The sequence below is a fragment of the Prionailurus viverrinus genome, chromosome F1 (genome assembly GCF_022837055.1).
Source record: "Prionailurus viverrinus isolate Anna chromosome F1, UM_Priviv_1.0, whole genome shotgun sequence".
NCBI lineage: Eukaryota > Metazoa > Chordata > Mammalia > Carnivora > Felidae > Prionailurus > Prionailurus viverrinus.
This window is the reverse complement of record NC_062577.1, coordinates 48,314,957-48,338,946: the sequence shown is the minus strand read 5'-3', so window position 1 is coordinate 48,338,946 and position 23,990 is coordinate 48,314,957. Positions and strand designations below refer to the sequence as shown.

The following is a 23,990-nucleotide window of genomic DNA, read 5'->3' as shown; positions in this document are numbered from 1 at the left end:
AAATTGTGTTTTCTGTTTTGGGAAGTTAAAAATTATTTAAGCACCTCCCATGTGCTGAGTACTTATAATTGTTAATTGTGTCTTTTATGTTTCCCCATCACACATTGAAGATATCTAAATATTAAACTGTTTAAATACACTGCTTCATTATTACTTAGCATGTGCCTGTGAGTCATCACAGAGTGGCTGAAACACACATACAAAAATAATTTTTAAGAAAGTCCTTTGTAACATAGAAATGTAAAGAAATTAATATCCTGACTTTTCCCTACAGTTTCATATAAAATTGTTCTCAGCAAAAGTCCCTTGTATTAATCATATAAGTGCCATGTTTAATTAAATCACAGATTCTACAGTATTAAAGGACTTGGAGGCTATTCAGTAAGGTCCTTTTATTATTAGGACAGCAAGTTTGGCTGCAGTAGCATAAGCCAGATAATATTGGCTGAGAAAAAAGTGCAATTTTATTTCTCTCTCTAAAACAGTACAAACATAAACAATCCAGGACTTGGTAGCTTCAAAAGGATTGGGCTTTAATATCCTTAACAGTTTTCTTCATGTTATGATTTTTAGTTCCAAGCTATTGCATTTTCATTTTAGCCAGGGGGAAGAAGAGAAGGCATGTATTTCTATTCCTTTAAGGATCCAAGTCAGAAGTCTCCTCTATATATATTTTACTAGAATTATCCATCCTTGGTCACGGAAACCCAAAAAGTGCGGTGTAGCATTAGTTCATCTTTAACCAGGGGTTGTGTTAGTAAGGAAAGAGAACTAAAGGAAGAGGATAAATGATCTCCGTTGTAGTCCCACAGTTTGTCTTCCAGGTCTAGTATTAGGTCCTTATGAGGAGTTGAAACTGATCTAAGGCAGCATTCTTGGAGTTGTTCACATAGCTCTGGGTGTGGATGAGTGGCAGTGGGGAAGTGGAGGCATGATCCTATGGGCGGTATCTAAGGTGAAAACTAGTTCATAGAAATACTAAGGTATTATTTTTCCTTTGCATTGTGTTGACATTTGCATTGATGCCAAAAGCAATGGTGGATAAACTATTGCTGGAGACTTAGCTCAAAGCAAGGCAGTAGAACCAAACTGTGGTACTAGGAGGCATATATTAGTTTCTGCCACATACTTGTAGAGCAAAAAGAAAGGAAGTTTCACTTAACAATATTCTTGGTGAAGCAGTATACAAAAGTTTACTGCTCTCAATTTTCAGTACAAATCCATATGTCAGAACAAAGTGGGAATATGAATAAAGCACGTGTGTTACACAAGGAACTATAATGGTTGCCTTGAGGCAAAACACCTGTGCAATTGTTTTGGTTGCAAGCTGAGGTAAGCACTTTTTCATGGCAAACCACTTTTACTTGAAAGAATAATTGACAGACCAACTACTTTATTCATGTTTAGATATTTGGCAGATGTGTTATCAAAACTGAAAGAAAGAAAACCTATCACTTCTAGACAAACCACTGACATATTTAATATCAATGGTAAAAGTGTAGTTTTCAGGTGAAAGTTAGAAATTTGGAAAACTTATAGCTGCAAGTATGAGAGTGACAGCTTCCCAATACATAAAGATTTTTCTCAAGAATCTATTGATGGTATTAAGGAATGATTTTTTTTTGTTATTTTATAATGAGATGTTGTCAACATTTGGAAGATCTTCAAAACTTAGTGCATCAATATTTTCCAAACGACAGGCATTTGATTTATATGCATGGTTAAATATCCTTTTCAAAGTTCAAGATAGACAACATAACTTATTTTTTTAATGTTTACTTATTTTTGAGAGAGAGACAGAGACAGAGACAGGGACAGAGTGCAAGCAGGGGAGGGGCAGACTGAGAGGGACACACACAGGACCCGAAGCAGGCTCCAGGTTTGAGCTGTCAGCACAGAGCCCATCATGGGTCTAGAACCCATGAACCGCGAGATCATGATCTGAGCCTAAGTCAGACACTTAACCAACTGCACCACCCAGGCGCCCTAAGATAGGCAAAATAATTTGATGTAAGAGGTGTCAAAATGTTAACCACATGGTTTTAGATTCCACATTACATCTAAGTGTTTAAAATCTACTACTTGCTGAATTTTGGGTGCAGTATAAAAAGTAATATCCACTGTTACCTAAAAAGCCTATTATAATACTCACTTCTCCAATAAATATGTGTGAGATTACAAAGTTACAATTTGCAACCAATTGTATAGAGATATAGCCCTGAGAATTCAGCTATCTTCACTTAGGCCAAATATTAAGCAAATGTGCAGAAATCACTCAAATTTAAATTTATGTATATTAAGATGCAGTGATCTTATTGTTCTAATTATATTAATAAATACATATTTTAACATTTCTTTTTTTAATTTTTACTATATAAATATTTGTATGTGTATACATATACGTATATATTGGATTTATATCTTTCATACACAGAAACTCTTTGAATTTCTCCATAATTTTTAAGATTAGGGGATCCTGAGGCCAAATAGTTTGACATCTGCTGGTCAAAGTCATTACAGAAGATTTCAGCTAGAGGTTTTGCCACTAAGACAACATAAAGGCTACAATGGAAACATATAAAGCAGCAGAATGCTTTATGTACATGTCACCTGAATATCATACCTGCTGCTAGGAAGTAGAAATGCTTTGTCGTTTAAGTTTGCTTTTCTTCTCTTGAGCATAAAGAGGGAATGGTGATAGGATAAAACATGTAATTAAAATTGAAAATTGCCCTAAGAAAATAATAAAGACTTTTAATTCTGATTTTTCCCCTATTTTAAGCATTGTTAACTTGGTGCAGGGTGTTGCTTCAACCAGTTCATTGGTATACTGTGAATAATGTAATTAAAATAATAAACTTAGATAAAATGTGTTCTTACATCACTGTGGTTTGTTTTCCCAAAGGTCAGTGCAAAGATGGCAAGGACCTGGGCATTTCTCTTGACACACTAAGCTATGGCTTGTCATCTCAGGAAGTAGTGTGCAACTTAATTTGACACATTTTAATTTTTGTAGTGACATGGATGGTGTTTCAATTGTCACAATTTTGTAGTCCGAAATCAACTATAAGCAGTTGGCCAACTTAAGGATTTACATTACGGATTCATTAGTTAAATATTACAGAATTCATTGATTCTTTGATACTAATTATTTAGATTACATACCACGATTACCAAAGATTAGTTTAAAATTACATACTTGAAACCCCCAAGACAACACTTGAAAACAAATTTACAAAAACTGGTCGGATTGATTGTTGCATAAGATAGCAAAATAATCAGGAAAAAATGCAAATGGTTATGAAACAGATTTTAAGATAAATACTATGCAAAACAATATAGCGAAAAGAATTAGTTGATTACATTTTAAAACAGAATTTTTTAAGTCTATTTTAAAGTAATTAAATCTTAATTTATAGATTACATAGGCTTTTAAGGATAAGCTTTTAAGCCGCTGTGTATATAGCGCCACTAAAAGGAAACTCTGAATCAGGTTATCAGCCAGGGAGTGGGAAATGAGGGTAGGGCAGCGCAAGTCTGGAATTTGAGCTCAAACAGACACAAACATGGCTGAAGGTAAGTGGAAGGAGTCTTGAGCTTTCAAATCCATATCTCCCAAACAAGAGAGATGGTTTTCTCAACTCACCGTATAGGGTGACTTTTCAAGAACGAAATAAGGGTCATTAAAATTAAAATGATCTAGGGGCGCATGGGTAGCTCAGGCTGCTGAGCTTCCGACTTTGACTCAGGTCATGATCTCGCAGCTAGTAATTTTGAGCCTCACATCTAGCTCTCTGCTGTCAGCACGGAACCCACCTCCGATCCTCTGACTCCCCTCTCTCTGCCCATACCCTGCTTGCACACAATCTCTCCCCAAAACAAATACAAATTTAAGTAAAAAATCTAAAAAAAAATAACAAGAAAAAAATGATCTGGATGAAATACACTTCCAACCCAGCCTTTGCTTTTTTTTGTCAGGGCATAGTACCTAAAATCCTATCATTATTCTTGCCCAAGCTGATTGTAGTCTAAAAAACGCTTAAGTATAAATGCCTTTCCTAAGCATATTTAATCTATGCTGTCAAGGAGTAAATACTGTAACGTCATATGTGAATATTTTATCTACTCAAAGTTTGTCTCTCTTCATTATTAAAGAAACAACAAAATAAATCTTTTTTGTTTGCCAAGATTGTATATTTTAATTCAAGATAAAGACTGTAATCCCTGATTGCTTTAATTGAATGCATGAAGACTACTTATAAAAATGTCCTGTAATGACTTAAAATTATTTTCATTTCTATAATTCTGCTGTTCATAAATTAGGAAGTTGCAATTTATCTTCACAGATTTCCATTTGGTTCATGTGCCAAGTAAAATGTGATTTTTTTCCCCAATGTTTAATAGCTATATTTACTTTATATTGTTGCTTTTAATGTTATGTATTTATTAGTTTCTTTATTAGTTTATGTAATGCACCATTAAGACTTGGCAACAACTTATGCTTTTTCACTGCCCCATCCCTGGGGCCAATATTCTCTCAAATTGCCTTTCTCAACATTGTGCAATAATGGTGCATTGGAAGATTATCAACATACTCTAATAATACATGGGCTTGGACAAAATTAACTATCAAAACAAACAAAAAAAGCAAACATATTAATAGAACTAGACTTTGAAGGTACTTCTCTATCTCAAATAAGCTTTACAGGAAAGTAGAAGATATTTATTACCACAGGCAAATCACATCTTTATACTTCATTTTCATTGCTTTTAGGACATAATCAAAATGGATGGAGGTTTTTATTAGATTTTATATTGACTAAAAAGTTCCCTCTTATAATAAGTGAAGGAAACCAACTTGAATTAGTTGATGTTATAAGAGAAAATTATTGAAAGAATAATCTGATATCTCATATACTTGAAAACATGAAAAAATAAAGAGAAAAAAACCTGTTATATGTAATCCTCTAATGCATGAAAAAAAAGAAGTTGATCCAATGTGGAGAGACACTATTTTGCAGAAGATAAGTAAGAGTTGTAAATTGATTTTCTAAGAGCACCAAATAAGTCTGCATTAAAAAAAAAAGATTTCAGTAAAAAGGGGTTATACTGAAGAAATGAGGGTCAATAAAGAGGAAGGGTTAAAAGAAGAAAATGGATATTCTGCAAAAGAGAAAAGGAAGTAATAAAATAGGCTGAAAGGGGCTTAAAAGAAACTAAAGGGAAAAACAAATAGGATTTAAAGGATTTTTACACATTATTCCTGTATGTCAGATATAAATGCCATTCTAATTTTCATCTGTAAAATTATAATTTCTATTTTTCTTGCATGTACTATAGAATTGTAAATACTTGGTGACACATATGGGGCAGAAAGAGTCATGTTTCAGTTAGAAAAAAAAAGTTGGATAACAAAACCTTGGAAAGAGAAATGCACTGGATCTAGGGGTCAAGTGGAAATTGGATTTGAGTGGTACTTGAATGCTCTGCCCCAGATTGGGCACATGCCAGCAACACTGTCATCCACCATGGACAGAATCCCTGCACAAGAGATGGTTAGCTACCCTTCTCACCCTCACATCTCAAAGTCTTACTGATAGGTAGAGACCAGCCCTGTCAACTATCATCTGATTATCTGTGTCCCCTCAAAATTCTCATGTAGGAATCGTAACCCCCACAGAAGATGATATTAGGAGGTGGGGCCTTTGGGAGGTGCTTAGGTCATGAGGATGGAGCCTTTGTGAGTGGGATTAGTATTCTTATAAACAAAACCCCAAAGAGATCCCTTGTACCTTCTACCATGTGAGCACACAGAGGAGAGTCAGCATTTTACAGCCCTGAAGAGGGATAGGTTGGCACCTTCACTGGGACTTCTAACCTCAGAACTGTGAACTGTTTATAAGTCACTCTAGTTTGGGAATTTTGTTATAGCAGTCCTAACTAACTAATACATTGTCTCAGGTCCATTTGATAGAATGGAGGAAGGCATTCACCTGTTTATTGGCAAAACAAAACAAACAGAACATGGTATGCTTATTGTAACAGGAGATCCAATGTATATAGAGTAGGAAATATTTCACATAAAATGACAACTCACTGCCCTATGATTCTAGAAGTTGAACTAAAGTATTAGAAAACATATCACAGAGTATATATCAAATATTTATTGAGTACTTGCTGTCTGTGAATTGGAGAGCTGTCTCTAGGAACTCCAGCTGATAGCTAAACAATCAGATTTCCTGTAAACTCTTCCTGAATCTCATATTACCAGAGAGTTCCAGTGGGCAGGGCAATTCTTCCCAAACAAATTAACAGCTATTTCATTTCAACATTTCAGACTTATTTTATCCTCTCTTATCCAAAGATACTGTTAAATCTTTCAAATTCATTTTCCCCAAATGTTCACTTTTGTTGTTGTTATTGTTCTCTTTAGTTCATGATCAAAGTATCATTCTGAATTGTACTAGAATTGGAGATCCGGAGTAGAGGAAGGAGAAAATAGAAAAGTTGGCCAACTTTATGAAATAATCTAATTCTGTATTTAGATACCAATTTGAAATAGCATTTGAATTGAAATCATTTTGATCTATAGGGTTTTAGACTATTCCTATAGGTGTTATATTAGTCAAATTATATATACATATGTATATACATAATGTATATAGTTAATAATCTTATATATTATGTGTATATATATTATGTCTCTAGTATATATTTTCATAGATGTATGTATATATAAGCCACTGAGTGACATAAACAAATACATGCTCTTATATTCATATATCCATATATATTCTATATTATACATTATAATATGTAATGTAGATGTATATGTAGAGAAATTATTAGTAAAATATTCAATATTACTCCATGAATACTCAGGATTCAAGATTTAATCTAGTTGTATAAGTTCTCCATATGATGAAGATTGTTACAATACCCTGTATTTAGCAAAACATGTATTTATAATATAAAATATTTCAATGATATATGAATTAAAATACTTTTAAAACACACAACAACACTTTTAAAGACAGAGTATATGTTATATTAGAGCAGAGGTTGGCAAATTTTTATTCTGTGAGGAACCAGGTAACAAATATTGTAGCATTTCAGGACTATATAACTATGTGGGAACTCTCTAGCTCTGCCATCATAGTACGAAAGTAACCATAGACAATATGTAACCACATGAGTGTGCTTCTTTATAATTTTTTTTTCCAACGTTTATTTATTTTTGGGACAGAGAGAGACAGAGCATGAACGGGGGAGGGGCAGAGAGAGAGGGAGACACAGAATCGGAAACAGGCTCCAGGCTCTGAGCCATCAGCCCAGAGCCCGACATGGGGCTCGAACTCACGGACCGCGAGATCGTGACCTGGCTGAAGTTGGACGCTTAACCGACTGCGCCACCCAGGCGCCCCAGAGTGTGCTTCTTTATATATGGACATTAAAATGTTAATTCCATACAATTTTCATCCATCAAAAAATGCTATTGTACTTTTTTTTGTTTATTTATTTATTTTGATAGAGAGAGAGACCACAGACAGTATAGAAAGGGTAGAGAGAGAGGGAGAGAGAGAATCCCAACCAAGCCCTGTGCCATCAGTGCAAAGCCAGATATGGGGCTCCAACTCACTAACCAACCACAAGACCCTGACCTGAGCCGAAATCAAGAGTTGAACGCTTAACCGACTGAGCCACCCAGATGCCCCTGCTATTATACTTTTTTTTTTTTTTCAATAATTTGAAATGTATGACACAGTCTTTCCTTAGGAGCTGATACAAAAGAGGTGGAGGGCCAGTTATGGCCATGAGCTAATTTGCTAAACCCTGTTGTTGAGCATATACAGGAAGCGCATGACATAATTCTTAGATAAGAGTGACGTAGAATTGAACTTATTCTTCTCTGTGACATTAGAGAAGGGATTTTATCATATCCCACCTTCCATTACTAATGAAGAAGAGATAATTTCATAAAAATGTCTTAATCTTGTTTAGTGGTTTGCTGCTGCCTGCATGTACTAGCTCAGAAGAGCCAATAGTGCATATAACAAAAATAGGCAAATGCTATTAGTTTTTTTTACCCCCCCCCCACCTTGAGAGCTGGTGGTTAAACTTTTACCAACACACCTTAAATGTATTTCTATGTGCCCAAGACTGCTCTGTAAATAAGCTTTGACAGCACAAAATAGTGTAGTTGAGTTATTTTGTAAGAATTATTATATGTGAATACTTTTTAATAATTGCTAGAATTGTTGCCCTTCTCTGAAGTGCATATGTCATTGTAATGTCAACAATTTTAGAACAGCAGCAAAAGGGGACTACCTCAAGAAAGCCAGATTACCACTTCTCAATTTATTCAAGTAAGAAAGAGGATTTTAATGTCACGTGACTTCATGAGATCAACAGTGGTGTCAGTGTAAACTTGATGAGATTAATCTGAGTATCTTTTATCTCAAGGAAGAATTATACTATGTATTACAAAGAAAAATTTCAACCTACATGTCATTACATAGAAAGGGTCAATAAGTCATCTTACTAGTTGAGGTTCATTTTGTAGGTCTGATTTTATTTGTTCTTGTTTATTTTTCCACATTTTAGTGTAACAGACCAATTTTAAGGGTGGGATGAAGTCAAGAAAAAAGCTGAGAAAAATTCCATAAAGGCAGGACAGAAAAAAAAAAATCTCAGATGAAAGTGAGTTGCAAGTATTGCTTACCTACTTCTTTCAAAATGTTTCAAAACATACCCCACAAATATTTAACCTCTTTTTTTCCCCACTGTACCCTACAGACGATAGTACATTGTTGGTTGTTGTCTCCTAATGTCATTTTATATTACTGTATTAAAATTGAAAAAAAAGCAAAACAAATAAATCCCATGTTCTTAGTAAAAGAAAAATAATAATGGGAAAAAATCCAAACTCAGTAAAATCTTTTATCTAGCAAGAAGTCTACATTTCATGTGTGTGTGTGTGTGTGTGTGTGTGTGTGTGTGTGTGATGAGTAATAGTCAATATAGGAATTATGCTAAATTTAAAATATAAAGTCAAGAAAGCCTCTGGTGATATTTGATTTATTTAGCTTAAAAGTTTTAGAAAATAAGAACTTATTTCCTTGGTTTATTTAATTTAGTTCCATTTATTTTCCATTAAATGTAGTTCCAAACACCTTTATTTTATTTTGCTTATTTATTCTGTACACATCCAATTTGAATTGTTTCATAATTTCATGTTTTTCTTATAAATCTTGCACTTCTATGGCATATATGTATGTTTAAATTTTATTTATTTTTGCTAGAAGTTAATGAGGCGCTCAAGGTATATTTTACCCCACCATCTGCTCATTTCCAGGTTCCATTTCTCCACTTACCCTGTAAATATATCTTACCCTGTAAATATATCTGTCTACCCATTTTCCACAGTATTATATTCCATTTCCACAATTTGACATGCACTGATAATTGCCATCCCAGTTATTCAGATCTCCTCCGAGCTTAGATGTGTATATCCTGTTCCAGTTGTACTTGCTTAACAGAACATCTTAATAACCAAACTCATCAATTTGCTTCCTAACCTGCCTCATCTTATTGCATTTCTGATTTGGCTGGAGTGTAGAACCATCTATTTGAGTAGTTTGCAAATTGCACTTAACCCACCCACATAAAGCATAAAGTTCATTATAATTAAATAACAGTTGTTTTCCCTAGCCATGATTCTCTATTAGGAAATGTTCCCTGGACGTATGCAGACAGATATATAAAAAAAATATTCTATGCATAGAGAGAATAAGAAGCTTACAGGATGCATAAAATAACAAAACTCATAGCAGTGCTTAGAGAGAAATTTATAACTGTGAAAGCCTATACTAAAAAGATGAAAGTATTCAAATCACTAAACTAACTCTTCTCTCTACAAAACTAGAAAAAGAAAATCATGATAAACACAAAGCAAACAGAGGAAGGAAATAATAATGATTACAGTGGACAAGTCAAATAAGGAAAGGAAAATATAAAGAAGATTAAGAAAATTAAAATTTCTTTCAAAAGATCAACAAAATTGACAAACTTTTAGCTGGACTGATGAAAGAGAGAGAAAATGTCGATGAAAACAATTAAAAAAATACATCTCAGAGAATGGAATGGTATATTTGTATATCATATAGCTGAAAAGAGACTGACATTCAAATATGTAACTTATGCTTAAACTCAATAATAAAAATTAAAGAATTTATTTATTTATTTTAATTTTTTTTAACGTTTATTTATTTTTGAGACAGAGAGAGACAGAGCATGAGCAGGGGAGGGTCAGAGAGAGAGGGAGACACAGAATCTGAAACGGGCTCCAGGCTCTGAGCTGTCAGCACAGAGCCCGACGCAGGGCTCGAACTCATGGACCGTGAGATCATGACCTGAGCTGAAGTTGGCTGCTTAACTGACTGAGCCACCCAGGCGCCCCTAAAAATTAAAGAATTTAAAATAGGGAAGAATTTAAATAGAAAATTCATCAAAGAAGATATACAGTGGACAACAAACACGTGAAAAGATAACCAGTATCATTAGTCATTGGGGAAATGTAAATTAAAAAAAACAAAAATTTGGTGCACCTGGGTGGCTCAGTTTTTGAGTGTCCAACTTTGGCTCAGGTCATGATCTCACAGTTCATAGATTTGAGGCCTGTGTCAAGGTCTGTGCTGACAGTTCAAAACCTGGAGCCTGCTTCAGATTCTTTGTCTCCCTTGCTCCCTGCCCCTCCCCCACTCACACTCATGCTCTCTCTCTTTCTCAAAAATAAATAAACATTTAAAAAACCCACAAAAATGTACTACTTCACATCCACTAGGTTGACTACAGTCAAAAGAACAGACAATAACAAGTGGTGGTAAATTTGTGGAATGATTAGAATGGTCACTCATGGCTGATGGAAATATAAAATGGTACAACCAGTTTAGAAAACACTTTGGCATCCCCTCAAAATGATAAATATAAAGATATCTTATGACTTGTCAACTTCACTCTTAGGTATACTGAAGAAAATTAAAAATATGTACACATTTCAAAAAATGGACACGAATACTCATAGCAGCATTATTCATAGTAGCCAAAAAGTGGAAACAACCCAAATGTCTACCAACTAATTAATGGAAAAGCAAAATGTGATATACCCATACTACTGACATGTGGTACAATATGGATGAACCTGAAAGCACTCTAAGTAAAAGAAGCCAATCACAAAAGACCACATATTGTATGATTCCATGTATATGAAATGTCAAAAATAGGCAAATTATTGGCACAAACAGCAGGTTACAAATTTCTAGTGGCAAATATCCTAGGGCTTGGTATGGAAATATGGGGAGGGACTGCTAATTGGTACTGGGTTGCTTTTTGGGACAATGAAAATATTCTCAAGTGGTAATATTTGCAGATGTTTTGAATAGCCTAAAAGCCACTGAGTTAAAAAAATGCCAATGATTTATTTTGAAATTGAACTTTAAAAATTTTTTAAAGTTTACTTATTTATCCTGAGAGAGATAGAGACAGCTGGAATAGGGTGGGGGGGGCAGAGAGAGAGAGGGAGACAGAGAATCCCAAGAGGCTCTGCACTGCTGAGACAGAGACTGACACAGGGCTCAGACTCATGAAACCATGAGATCATGTCCTGAGCCAGAAACAAGAGTCAGATGCTTAACTGACTGAGCCACCCAGGCACCTCTGAAATTCAACTTTAAAAAATGTATTGCCTTCCCCCCCTTTTTTTTCAGTGAAAAAATTTATATCTATTTCTCCTCATGAAGATTTAAGCTTCAAGTCAAAATTCAAGCATTATATATAAGAGACATATAAGAGATTACATAACAGAGATACTTATACAGATGTATTTTTGTTCGATGATATTTTCCTATATTTTTCTTTAGCTTTCTATTTTGCTGTATTTGCTAAAATTTCATTTTAGAGAGAGTGTGTGTGAGCAGGAGAAAGATGCAGAGGAAGAAAGAGAGTTTCTCAGGTAGGCTTCATGCTTAGCACAGAGCCCAACGCACAGCTCTGTCCCAGTACCCTGGGATCATGACCTCAGCCAAAATCAAGAGTCAGAGGCTCAACTGACTGAGCCACCCAGGCAACCCAATTTTGATGTATTTTTAAAATCTAATTTCACATAAATAAATATAGCTTCTCGGGGCGCCTGGGTGGCGCAGTCGGTTAAGCGTCCGACTTCAGCCAGGTCACGATCTCGCGGTCCGGGAGTTCGAGCCCCGCGTCGGGCTCTGGGCTGATGGCTCGGAGCCTGGAGCCTGTTTCCGATTCTGTGTCTCCCTCTCTCTCTGCCCCTCCCCCGTTCATGCTCTGTCTCTCTCTGTCCCCAAAATAAATAAAACGTTGAAAAAAAAAAATTTAAAAAAAAATAAATATAGCTTCTCACTGCACTGATCGATTGACCACCCTGAAACAGCAAATCCAAAAACTATGCTTCTCTAAATTAGCTCAGACACAAATATTTTAAGAGTCTGTCATTTTTTGTTACAACTTTTACAGCAATTTTCAGAGGTTGATGTAGACTGAAGTTTATTCATGCTTATTCATTTATTATGAGCAATGTTCAAAGAAAATAAACTTTAAATTCTTTTGTTTGAAAATTACATATAGAGAAATTTTACTTTGTGGTACTGCTTACATCCTATGCTTATAATATACCTGTAGGGTTTTGTGTTTTTCTGTTCACTGTAATATGGATATTAGTTGACTACCATACAAAACAGTCAGAAGATTTCTTGGTTATGATAATAAAAGAAAAGGAAAAACAAGGAAGTATCAGTATATGGGTTCCCCATTGGAATACCACTTTGGAAAACACTATTTATTATTTTAGGACTTATTGAGAAAATATTGTTTTCAAATTATCTCTAATAATACAAATTATAACATGATTCTATGTATATCACCACATTCACATTTAGAAAATAAATACAGTTTACTGGCCAAACAATGTCCTTAGTTGTCTATATTGCCACATATGTCTTACCTTTGTCTTGGCAAGCTGATGAGGGGTTGTTTATGGCACCTCTTGCTAAGGCTAAAGAGCTTGTGTACAATTTTCTGCGCCTTTAGGAACAGTTGCTTCATGCTGTTCTCCAGTTGTTCATAGCGGCGCTGAAAATTAGAATCCATTGTCCACAAATGCATTATGGTAGATGTGTTGAGGAAATAATTCATGGGTAGCCTTTTCATAAAGAACTTGAATTCATCTGGAAAAATATTGAAATTCAATACTTTAATAAAATAGTTATTTTCCCTTTTCTCCAAACACATTTAATATGTTAATATTAAAAACAAATACAATCTATGATTCTGTGTGTAGCAAATTAATAGCAAGTTAGGATTTTTTTTTTGGTGCTTTCGAATTGTTTTATTTTTTTGTTCCCCTTAAAATAGAACTTTCATGGAAGAAGATAATTAAAATAACTTGTGCTAAAGCAAATAGTTTGGCCTGAAAGTTAAAGCTGAACTTAATTTTTCCATGTTCTCCTTAGATGGTATTTGAATGAACTTTCTCCCACAAATGGTAGTCATTAATTTAACTTTCATTTTTGGCATTAATATTAATAATTCTTTACAAGTGCTCCATTTTAAAGAAATATTTTCATTAACTCAGTAGAGAAAATATATATAATCATTATTAAATGATTATATTAATGTTCAAAGAAATAGAAAGCTTTTAAAATAGAAAATTTTTAAATTCAACTATGCAATCTGGTTATTCCCTTTAACTATATTTTAATGTGTCAAGGCAAAATAGTTTGAAACAAAGTGTATGCAGAAGAGAAGAACATTAAAAAAATTGAAGTTCTAATTTTGACTTTTGTTCTGGTGCCATTATCTATCTGAAATTGTTTTTTTTTTTTTCAAATGTCTGATTAACCAACAGTAGAAACCAAAGTTGATGCCACACTAAAATAAGCAAACATCTAAAAGTTTATTAATTATCTAAACATAAAAGATAGTTGAGACAATAGCCAAAAGATAGAAACAACTCAACTATCCATCCATAGATAACTATATATACTAATTGTGGTAATATATATATATATATATATATATATATATAATATATATGTATATATATAATATACAAACAGTATTGACCCATAAAAATAAGTGAAGTTCTGATACATGTTAAAACATGAATAAACCTTGAAAATACATAAGTGGAATAAGCCAGGCCAAAAAAAAAGGCAAAATATTGTATGATTCCACTTATATGAAATATCTAGATTAGTCAAGTTCATTGGGATAGAAAATAGATTAGAATTTACCAGGGGTGAGGGAAGAGCAAATGGAACACAATGATTATATATTAGATACAGAAATTCTGTTTGCAGTGATGTAAACTTTTTGAAAACAAGACAGTGGTGATGATTGCACAATATTGCCAATGTAATTAATGTCACTGAAGTGTATAGATAAAATGGCAAATTTTATGTTTATATATATTTTACCTCAATAAAAATATATTTTCACAAAAGAAAAGAGTATAGCCTTTCTCCCATGTCCCTTTTACTTCCAAAGTAAATATGAACAAGGACTCAAAAAACAAAAACACCCTTTTTATGGCTTTTACTATTTCTTAAAAGCATTGGTTTTGTTAAGAATTCCATGTTGCTTTCATTTCACTATAATGTATGGCTGAGTTTTGTCCACACAAACACACCACAAAATTTGTAAAGTGTTTTCAGTGGCTTAAGAAGTATTATTTGGCAGGTGAGACAAGTGACATTATAGTCACTCTTATACCCACCAAAAAGTTATATGGTACACATTAAACCCTTCCTCTGTACCTTCATTCCCTCCTTTGAAAATCAGAACATTATGGATAATCATAATCTCATTTAACTTAAAATTCTATGATGTTATACACAATTCTTTAAAGTTCCATTTAGTTTTAAGTATCCGATTCAAAAAACAGTTGTTTTCAAATGGTCAGTTGCAGTCATTTTTATTTAACTGAATTCGGACAAAGTGTGTCTGTCAATAGCAGTTTCGTGATGCAAGCAGTGTTTCTAACACACTGTTTTAAAACCTCCAAATTATCATTTTTAAACTATGCCACTCAGGCAAAAGAGAATTACACCAACACATATACATATTTAGGGCAATTACTTTATATTCATTTTATGTATTAGGGCTATTTCAATATTCAGATCCAAACTATTTCATCAATGCTGCCAAGTACTTTTTGTCTATTAACAGAAAAATTACATTCATGAATATTGGAATTGTTATTTCTTCTAGAGCAAAGGAATACAGAGTCCTGGCATCTTTTGGTTATTGAAGGTATAGGCTTTTACTAGAAGAAGGAAAAATGATTTTTATAGCAAAAAATTATGATGAAAAAATTTTAAAGTTTATTTATTTATTTTGAGGGGGCAGGCAGAGAGAGACAGGGAGAGAGAGAGAGAATCCCAAGTAGGCTCTGCACTGTCAACACGGAGTCCCACATGGGGCTCAAGCCCATGAACCATGAGATAAAGATCTTAGCCGAAATCAAGAGTCAGATGCTTAAAAGACTGAGCCATCCAGGCACCCCTATGAAGAAGAAATTTGAGGGTATACCCATTTGATATGCTTAAAATAATTTTTTTAAAGTAATCAGGGTATAAATAAGAGATGCATTTTAAAATTCCAATTTCACAGTACCCTACATTTTGTTTGGTCCCATGTGTCTCTTTGAGAAATTCCTTCTTTTGAATAAAGGAGTTGATGCATGGAAATTGGAAAGCATTTCTTGGAATATTCACAGAGCAGATGCCACTACTTTGAAAACTAATCATTCATTTCATTGTCATCTTTTACTTGAAAACATTTGATAAGACTTTATTGTTTCATGGCTATGCATATTTTAATTATTTTCATTGTTTGTTGTAATACACTTCTGAAAGTTTCTAAATTAGTAAATTTTATTCCAGTTAAATAGTATTTTAAAATAGAATGCATTTTGGATTATCAAAATGTATGTAACAGTGTCTGTCAGCTGAAAACTGTCACTATGTAATTTCTAAGAAACACAGTTTTAACATGGCACTTGAATAATGACTTCATTATGAAGTCATTAAGAGTCACTATTGACAGTCACTCAAAATACTTATTGGACACCTGTTGTGCACAGAACATACAGATGTTTCAGTTTATGAAAGTGAGTATGGATAAACTTTCATCTTAATTTTTAAATGGCAAATGACACAAGGTTATTTTTGATACTAAAATAATGTCTTCAGTTTCTGAAATTCATTCTACTAGAGGTCAAGAGAATCTCCAGAAATATGCTTCTGGATATCTTTTCTTTTGTGCTTGGCAATTAGTAAAATTCATTTTTATAGAATGTGAACACGAAATTTCAGTGACACATTAGAATTATTACATGTCTAGTGATTTACATAACTACAAAGAGACAATACAATGATTAAGGGATGTCACACAACATTTTAGCCCACAGTATATGCCAGAAGTCATGTCGAAGATAAAGTACTTTTCAAATGGCAAGTAAATGATGACTAACCATACATTTTGTGGTGCATAAACTTAGAAAACAAATTAAGGTTAAATAAAAATGACCCAGAAAAACTAAATTTAGTATCTAGATTATTAGGGAGATATAAATCTGGAAATACCTGTTAAGTATGTACCAACTAAGTAATTTTGTTCAACATGGTTTTGAGGACTATAGAGAAACAAAATAATACAACAATAATTATAATAGTAATAAACAACCTCTTGCTGGCAGGAAATTGCAGTCAATCACTGTTCTTAAGAAAACTAGGTCACATGAAGCAAAGAATAATACGAAGAGAAATGTATGGCGTTAATGAATCTGTGGAGGCAAAGGGAATTAGGCTAAGTGACACTTTCCAAATAAGTTATAGAAGATTATCTGGGCACCATGTTAACTCTCTATACTGCTAGTACTTCTCCATTAAATAATATTTTTTAAAGTATAAATGTATTTTTTAAAAAAACAGTTGAACAAGATTCATTCTCCGCCCACCTCCTCTGATAGTAACTCTAGTTAACACTTGATATTTAATCAGCTAGCTTTGAAACTAATTCGATCTCTCCCCATCCCCATCTCTCTGTCTCTCTCATTAGTTCTTACTTTGACAGGAGCTCCTTTAAGTGCTTTAAATATTAATACAATTCCTCTAATAATCCTTCATGTGAATTTTATTGGCACAGTTATGGATGTAGAATACAGATGATTTTCATCTCATAACCCTGTTAGCAAAAGTTTTTATTAACACTACTGCATTTACATATTGATCTTATGGATTTTTATATTTATACTCTATTCTCATGCTTCACAGTCATAAATATGGATATCCTGATTTGCCTTTCTGCCTATACTGATGAGCATGAAAAGCATTGACCAATATAATTATATACTTTCAAATATTCAAAATCTATGTTCAGAACTTATTGAGGATATATTTTCAAATGTGTTCTAAAGCATTCTAAATTTTCTAGAGCTTTGAGAAAATACAATTCATTTCCTCAAAAATGTAGAAAAGTAATCAGGTATTTTTCATGATTATTTAGAAGTTACTTCTTCAGTTATAAATCCATCAAAATAATCCAAAACAGAAACTCTTTCCTTTAGAAAGTAGGACTACGGTTAGGAAGGACTGAGGGAGGAAACTGTGCTTTTATGTTTTTTGTGAATTCATATCAATGTGTTACTTGAGTAAAATTTAAATAAGTATTGTGAATCCATATAAAAAGATAGCCAAAAAATACTATTGACTTGTCAATACACTATGTGCATGTCTTATGTGTTACACATTTAAATAAAATGATCTTATTTAGTTACTTGTTAATATAAAAGTAGAAGCCTGCTGGTTCACATTTTATGCATTGCTTTCTGAATACTTAACCTATTGAGACAATCAAAAATCTTTTCAGTAGAAATGACAATGCTATATGGATGACAATCTTAATTATTATGAAAGTATAGCAATAGTCTTACTACAGTAATAAAATATTGTACAATATCTAACAAAATGTGCAAAGAACAGGGACACAGGGCATCTTAAAATGAAGGAAGCTAATAGGCAAAAAAAATTGTGTGTCAGTTGTATGTGATGAATCTATGAAACATTGTTTTTAACAAGAAAGAACCATCATTTCTGATTTTGTGACACTACCAATTTAATGCCTTCAAACTCATCTCCTGCTTATGTTTGCGAATGCAGGACTTTCTGAAATAATACATATTAATAACAACTGACTGTAGTAACACAAATTTTCTGTAAGCAATAAGCCAATAAAACAAATAAAGTTCCTTGTACTGAATGCTGTACTGTACCCTGAACACATGGCAAAATATATTGATTGTATGGCTGTATTTTTATTTATTAATTTGTTTGTTGGTTTAGTCTAAAATAGGTTGATACTTATACTAAATACTAACTCCATAGCTGACAGATGAACATGAAATTGTGTTCATCAATGCTCGTCAAAGTTATTGCTCAATCGGAACACCCTGGTATAAAGTTACTTTTTGTTCCTCAAGAGCCAGTTTTCTAGAAAATAGCATGGATTCTTTTATCTTCTGATATTCGCTAGCAAAGATTTGCCCAAATTAATTGCAAACCTTGACATGACAGAAATCATTGCCTTACTTGGTAACATACACAATCCAGAAGCAATTGGGGATGTGAGTAGGAAGATAGAGTGATATAAAAAAAAAATTGAGAGAAAGAAAATTCATGCAATCAGTGTCCCGAATGGCAGAAAGTTACCAAGGATTGAAATGAAAATCTTACCCCTGAGGGAGTACAATGAATACAGAAATACATAAATTGTGACCCATTCCATAACTCTGACTATAATTATTCAATTTTTACTTTTTTTTTAATTAAAAAAATTTTTTTTTCAAAGTTTATTTATTTTTGGGACAGAGAGAGACAGAGCATGAACAGGGGAGGGGCAGAGAGAGAGGGAGACACAGAATCGGAAACAGGCTCCAGGCTCTGAGCCATCAGCCCAGAGCCCGACATGGGGCTCAAACTCACGGACCATGAGATCGTGACCTGGCTGAAGTCGGACGCTTAACTGACTGCGCCACCCAGGTGCCCCCAATTTTTACTTTTATAAAGATTTTTTATCCAAACATTTCATAGGGACTATTTGAATGATTTTTATTAGCTTAGAATTTTCCTAACTTTTACAGTAAATCATTGACATGACTTTGAGTGGCCACATATCATTGCAAGTCTATTCACATCATTCTATGTCATGGGCATAGAGTTTCTACTGAAATTGACAAAATACTATAATGTTGCATAAACTAAATGACAAGCTTGTTCAATAGCTTGTGAACTGGCCAATTTTATGAGGCTACAAAGTGATGGGTACACAACGGCATAAATCTAAAACTGATCCTAATCCCTAGTAGCTGTGTAGAAATAAATTGTGCTTTTCCTGTTTTCCTTTTCTCTGAAAGACACAACATATTTTCATATTAAAATACTTCAGTATGGCGAGCCAATTAGTTTGCCCTTCTTTAGAGGATCCTCTTTATGAACTCCTTTTCAAACTTTTGAGAAATTACCCAAACAGAGCATAAACTACAGAACCTGAAAGATTCAAGTCTTCACTTTCTCAGTCCCCTTACAGATAGAGTGGGCGCATCATGAAAGCTATAGGAATCCAGTGTGCCCACCCAGATTTTGAATCTTGAGCCATTGATGCAATAGCAAAGAGGATGCCTAGAGCAATTCTCTCAGGCAGTAGTGGTGACAGCAGTGATGGTAGTGTCCAGAGCAATCTAGCATTTATTGCAGTTAGCGGTGATGACCTCACTAAGTAAGTCTTATGCAAGATTTTTTACTTCATCCTATGTATCCCAAAAGTATGCTTCTCCAGATTTCTTGATGATTCCATATGCTATACAATATCCTCTAATGAATTCCTTATCAGATTAGCTCAACTAGAGCCTGTTTTCCTTACTTGCAGCAAAGAATCCGGGCTAATAAAGTGCTGGTATCAGAAGTGTTTTGGCAATAGCTCTCCTGGGGAATTGGGACAATATATACTTGGTGTCCTAAACTGGTTGAGACATGAAGCTTTTTAAATCTATATGGTATTATGAGTGGAAATTTGACAACAGAAATTACCACTTGTGCTCATCTAGAATGCTGTGGAGACAGCATTTGGGACTATGTACCCACAGAACTGAACGAAGAACATGAAAAATTCAAAGACTGAGGGTGAATTGGTTACTGCAAATAGAGATGGCTTGCTTAAAGAGCTCAAATCCCTGCACTTTCTTCTCAAAGAACGGAATGAATGTTGGAGACTTTCAAAGAGTGTGCTAAAGGAATCTTTTATCTCTTGCAGCTGTAGGGCTTCAAAACAAACTTTGATCCCAAGACTGAATTTAAATTCCTGCTAGATCTGTTAAATTAAAGTTAGAAAGAACGCTGATTGGGAAGGCATGGGAACAGGGTAACTGCAAGGTAGGTATATGGAAGGACTGAAATTAACTCAGAATAATTCAAAGCATTAATCATTAATACTTGCTTCCTTGACTCCAAGAAATAGCACCTTCTTCTTTGTCTGATTAACTAATGCTGTCTTGCTTTCAGCCATTGTAATAATCTTAATCAAAGGAATGACCTTCACTGGGAAGCCAGAGTTCATCATGCCCCACTTCCATCAGCCATTATGCCCCAGGGGAGTGTATTGAAACTAAGACTAATTTTCCAATAAGCTATCACGAATTAGCGAATTTTTACTGGAGAAAAAAATTACATGCATTGGTGAAAGACAAAGCTAACATCTCTGCTGAATAACGTGGCTGTTTTCGGTAGGGTAGGGATACCAGTTAGTGTGAAAAGCTGTGTGAAATCAGGAAAATTCTGATTTCAATGAGGATACAATTAAAACTCTGATTGAAGCATAGGTATCATAGTATACATTAGGTCTAGTGTGCTACTTAGAAAGGTCTAAACAGTAGGAACTTTATAGTTTATTAATCACCTCATGGTTCCTAGGGATTTAAATACAGGACTGGTGCCCTGAAGTCCTATTTGATTTGTATAATTGAAAAAAAATTAAATCTGGAGACTAAGACCTGACTTGAGTCATCATGAGAGAGAAGAATGAGGCCCTATTGAATTCCCAGTCCTGAATCATCTCAAAGACTCGGAACTCCTGTAACAAGTTTAAGTAGGACAAATCTTTTCTGTACATTGTGAATTAATTCTTAGGGCTCCTGAATGCCAGAATATTCCAGGAATCAGTGGGCAGCCTTATAGAATTAAGATAGTAAATTGGGTTTTCCGTGAATCCCCCTCAAATTAGGTCCGGTGGGAACTTAACTCATGCCATCTTTATTTTCCCAGTCCCTGAGTAAAGAATTAGAATAGAGGAACATTGGCTCCCTAACGTATTATGAAATAAGACCTATTAAGGTAAGAAGAATACAATGAAGCTTTCCTTTCCTACCAAAAGACTAAATCCAAAGTGATATTGCTTATTTTGTTCTGTTTGACACAATTGCAGGAATTATGGATCCATTCAGTACTGAAAATTGTGAGGATAGTATTCATATTCCATCACCAATTAACTCATCATGTTGGCTACAGCTTAACCATAGAGCAACTCTAATTGAAATGCTATTCCAGATGTGGCAGCTTACTGGTGGAATGACCCCTGGCACTAGGGATAAATCCTCTCTTGTGGCACAAATTGTTTCCTCTATCATTGTAAACAGAGAATATACCGGAAGCAGTTTTCTTTCAAATGTCGGGTACAAAAGGTAAACATTCTCATTTCTCCTTTCATTCTAGGATTCAATCATTTCACAGTCTCCGTGATATGACTTATTTCATGGGAACGTAGACCATCTCATCATGCCCCAGGACATATTTTGTTAATGACATCATACTGAAAAAACTTGGAAACCCAGGTAGCAGAGATCCTGGCTGCTGGCCCGTACCTTCGCCATGTACAAGGACCACAAATCAATCTTATGAAACGGAAGCACTCAATGCCTGAGTGAAATTTCTAAGTCAGTGGCCCTGAGCACATTTGGATATTCTCTCCAAAAAGAGGAACAGGTAACTGCTTCTTCAACTCCCTTTACAACAAAGATATACAATGTTGGAAGTTGTGTGAAATGAATTAACGATGAGTTCAATAAGCTGTTTTGGGGTGTCAGATGTGCCAGTTGTAGATTCTTTTGCTTCTTGATGTCCTCAAGAAATTACACTTGCTATGTGATTTAGGGACTGGGCCTGGCACAGCCTCTGAGCCAGAATCTCTAGTCCTCCTGCAGATTCCGTGAGCCGTCCAAGCCATATCTTTAAATAAATTCTTTTTCTACTGCAGTCAGATTCTATTTTTGAAAGAACGTTGACTGGTAGATACAGCTAATAAAGGCCTAAAGGTAATTACAATCTAGAGGTTAACAAAAGTATAACAAGTATTTATTAAATGTCTACAGCATGCCTATCACTGTGCTAGCTGTGTTAAAAGTACAATAAGAATCATTATTGTAGCTATAACAATAGTACTTTCTTCATAGGTTTTCTGTGTAAATGAAATTAGATAATTACCATGAAAACTTAATAAAATGCCTTTTTCGTAATTAGTGATAAATGGTGGCTATTATTTTTCTTCTTACAATTTATTCAGTGTTTCTATGCATGCTGTGGTGAGCACTTTACATGGATTATCTCATTTAATCCTTACAGCAGTCCTTGGGGATGGGTGCTATTATATTCTGCATTTCACTGTTGAGGAAATGTACCTTAGCAAGGTTCAACAAATTGTTTAAAGTGACACAGTTGCTAATTAGAGCTCAGAACAAACCAACTCTGAAAAATGCATGATTTCTGTCTTAACAAACAGAGGGAATGAGGAAAAAGTTACTATTCTCTATATTTAAAAAGTACCTTTGTTTGGTAGACTTCACAAATATTATTACATCCAACCTCATAACAGTGCGGTAGGACAGACCAGATTTATTGAGATGTGATGTGAAACTAATTTGAATTTTGGAATTATAGCACAGAGCCAACTATGAGAAAAGAAAATGAGGAAAATAATAGACTCAAGGAAATATAAAAGGAGTGATAATTTTATATTTCTCTGAGGGTTGAAGCAACCTTTTATTTTTCTTTGTCTTTTCCATTTGCAAAAGCCTAACACAGTACATTACATATAGTATGAATTAAGTATATATATTTTTAAATGGCTTAACCAATTGACAAGATCCAGAGAGAAATGGTTGAAGCTAAACGTAAACATATACAGAATAATTCATTTGGAAAAGGAGAGTTTGAGTTTAGTCATATAAAATATGAAACTACAAGTTAGCCATGTGGGAAAACAGAATGGAAATAAGATAAATATTATAATTATAAGCCTGAATATTACTATGGAAAAAGGGAATTCAGGTTGAAAGCAACATTATGAAATAAAAACATAGATCAATTTCTTAATTTATGGATGAGAAACCGGCAAATGATTTTCAGGTGGTGAAATTACAGTATATGTAAGTTTCAGAGTATTGATAAATATTCAAAATATCTTGCAAAATGTAATCATGGGTTAAAAGCAAAACTCAAAGTATGCATTCACGATCGATTATGGAAAATTTACATTCAGTGTCTTTTAAGTATCAAGTACTGCTCTAGGCACTTACCTCTTAATTCTACACAATCGTTATTGCTGTGCCCATTGTATGAATGTTAAAACCATGATTTAGAGATGTTAAATAAACCCCTCCAGATGTGAAGCCTTGCAAGTAATACCTAGAGAGAGACTCTGGAACCCACAGGCAATGGAGCTTATTAGAATGGATATGGTTATGGACATGCTTAGGATATAGAGCTTATTAGAAACCACGTGCCTACTGTCAAACATAGAAACCTGGGTGAGGGTAACTAATGGTGGTGAGAAGTGAGAGATTTTATTTCATATCCTTTCAC

The 23,990-nt window shown here is 34.1% G+C and overlaps 1 protein-coding gene across 3 annotated transcripts in view; it reads right to left on the bottom strand.

The window, feature by feature from the left end:
* Positions 1 to 23,990, bottom strand: part of BRINP3 (BMP/retinoic acid inducible neural specific 3) — a 411,767-nt gene that overhangs the window by 60,615 nt on the left and 327,162 nt on the right. For all 3 annotated transcript variants that reach the window (XM_047839603.1, XM_047839604.1, XM_047839605.1), the window contains exon 7: positions 13,025 to 13,247. In XM_047839603.1, the coding sequence (XP_047695559.1) occupies positions 13,025 to 13,247 (223 nt within the window). The remainder of the gene's footprint in view (positions 1 to 13,024; positions 13,248 to 23,990) is intronic.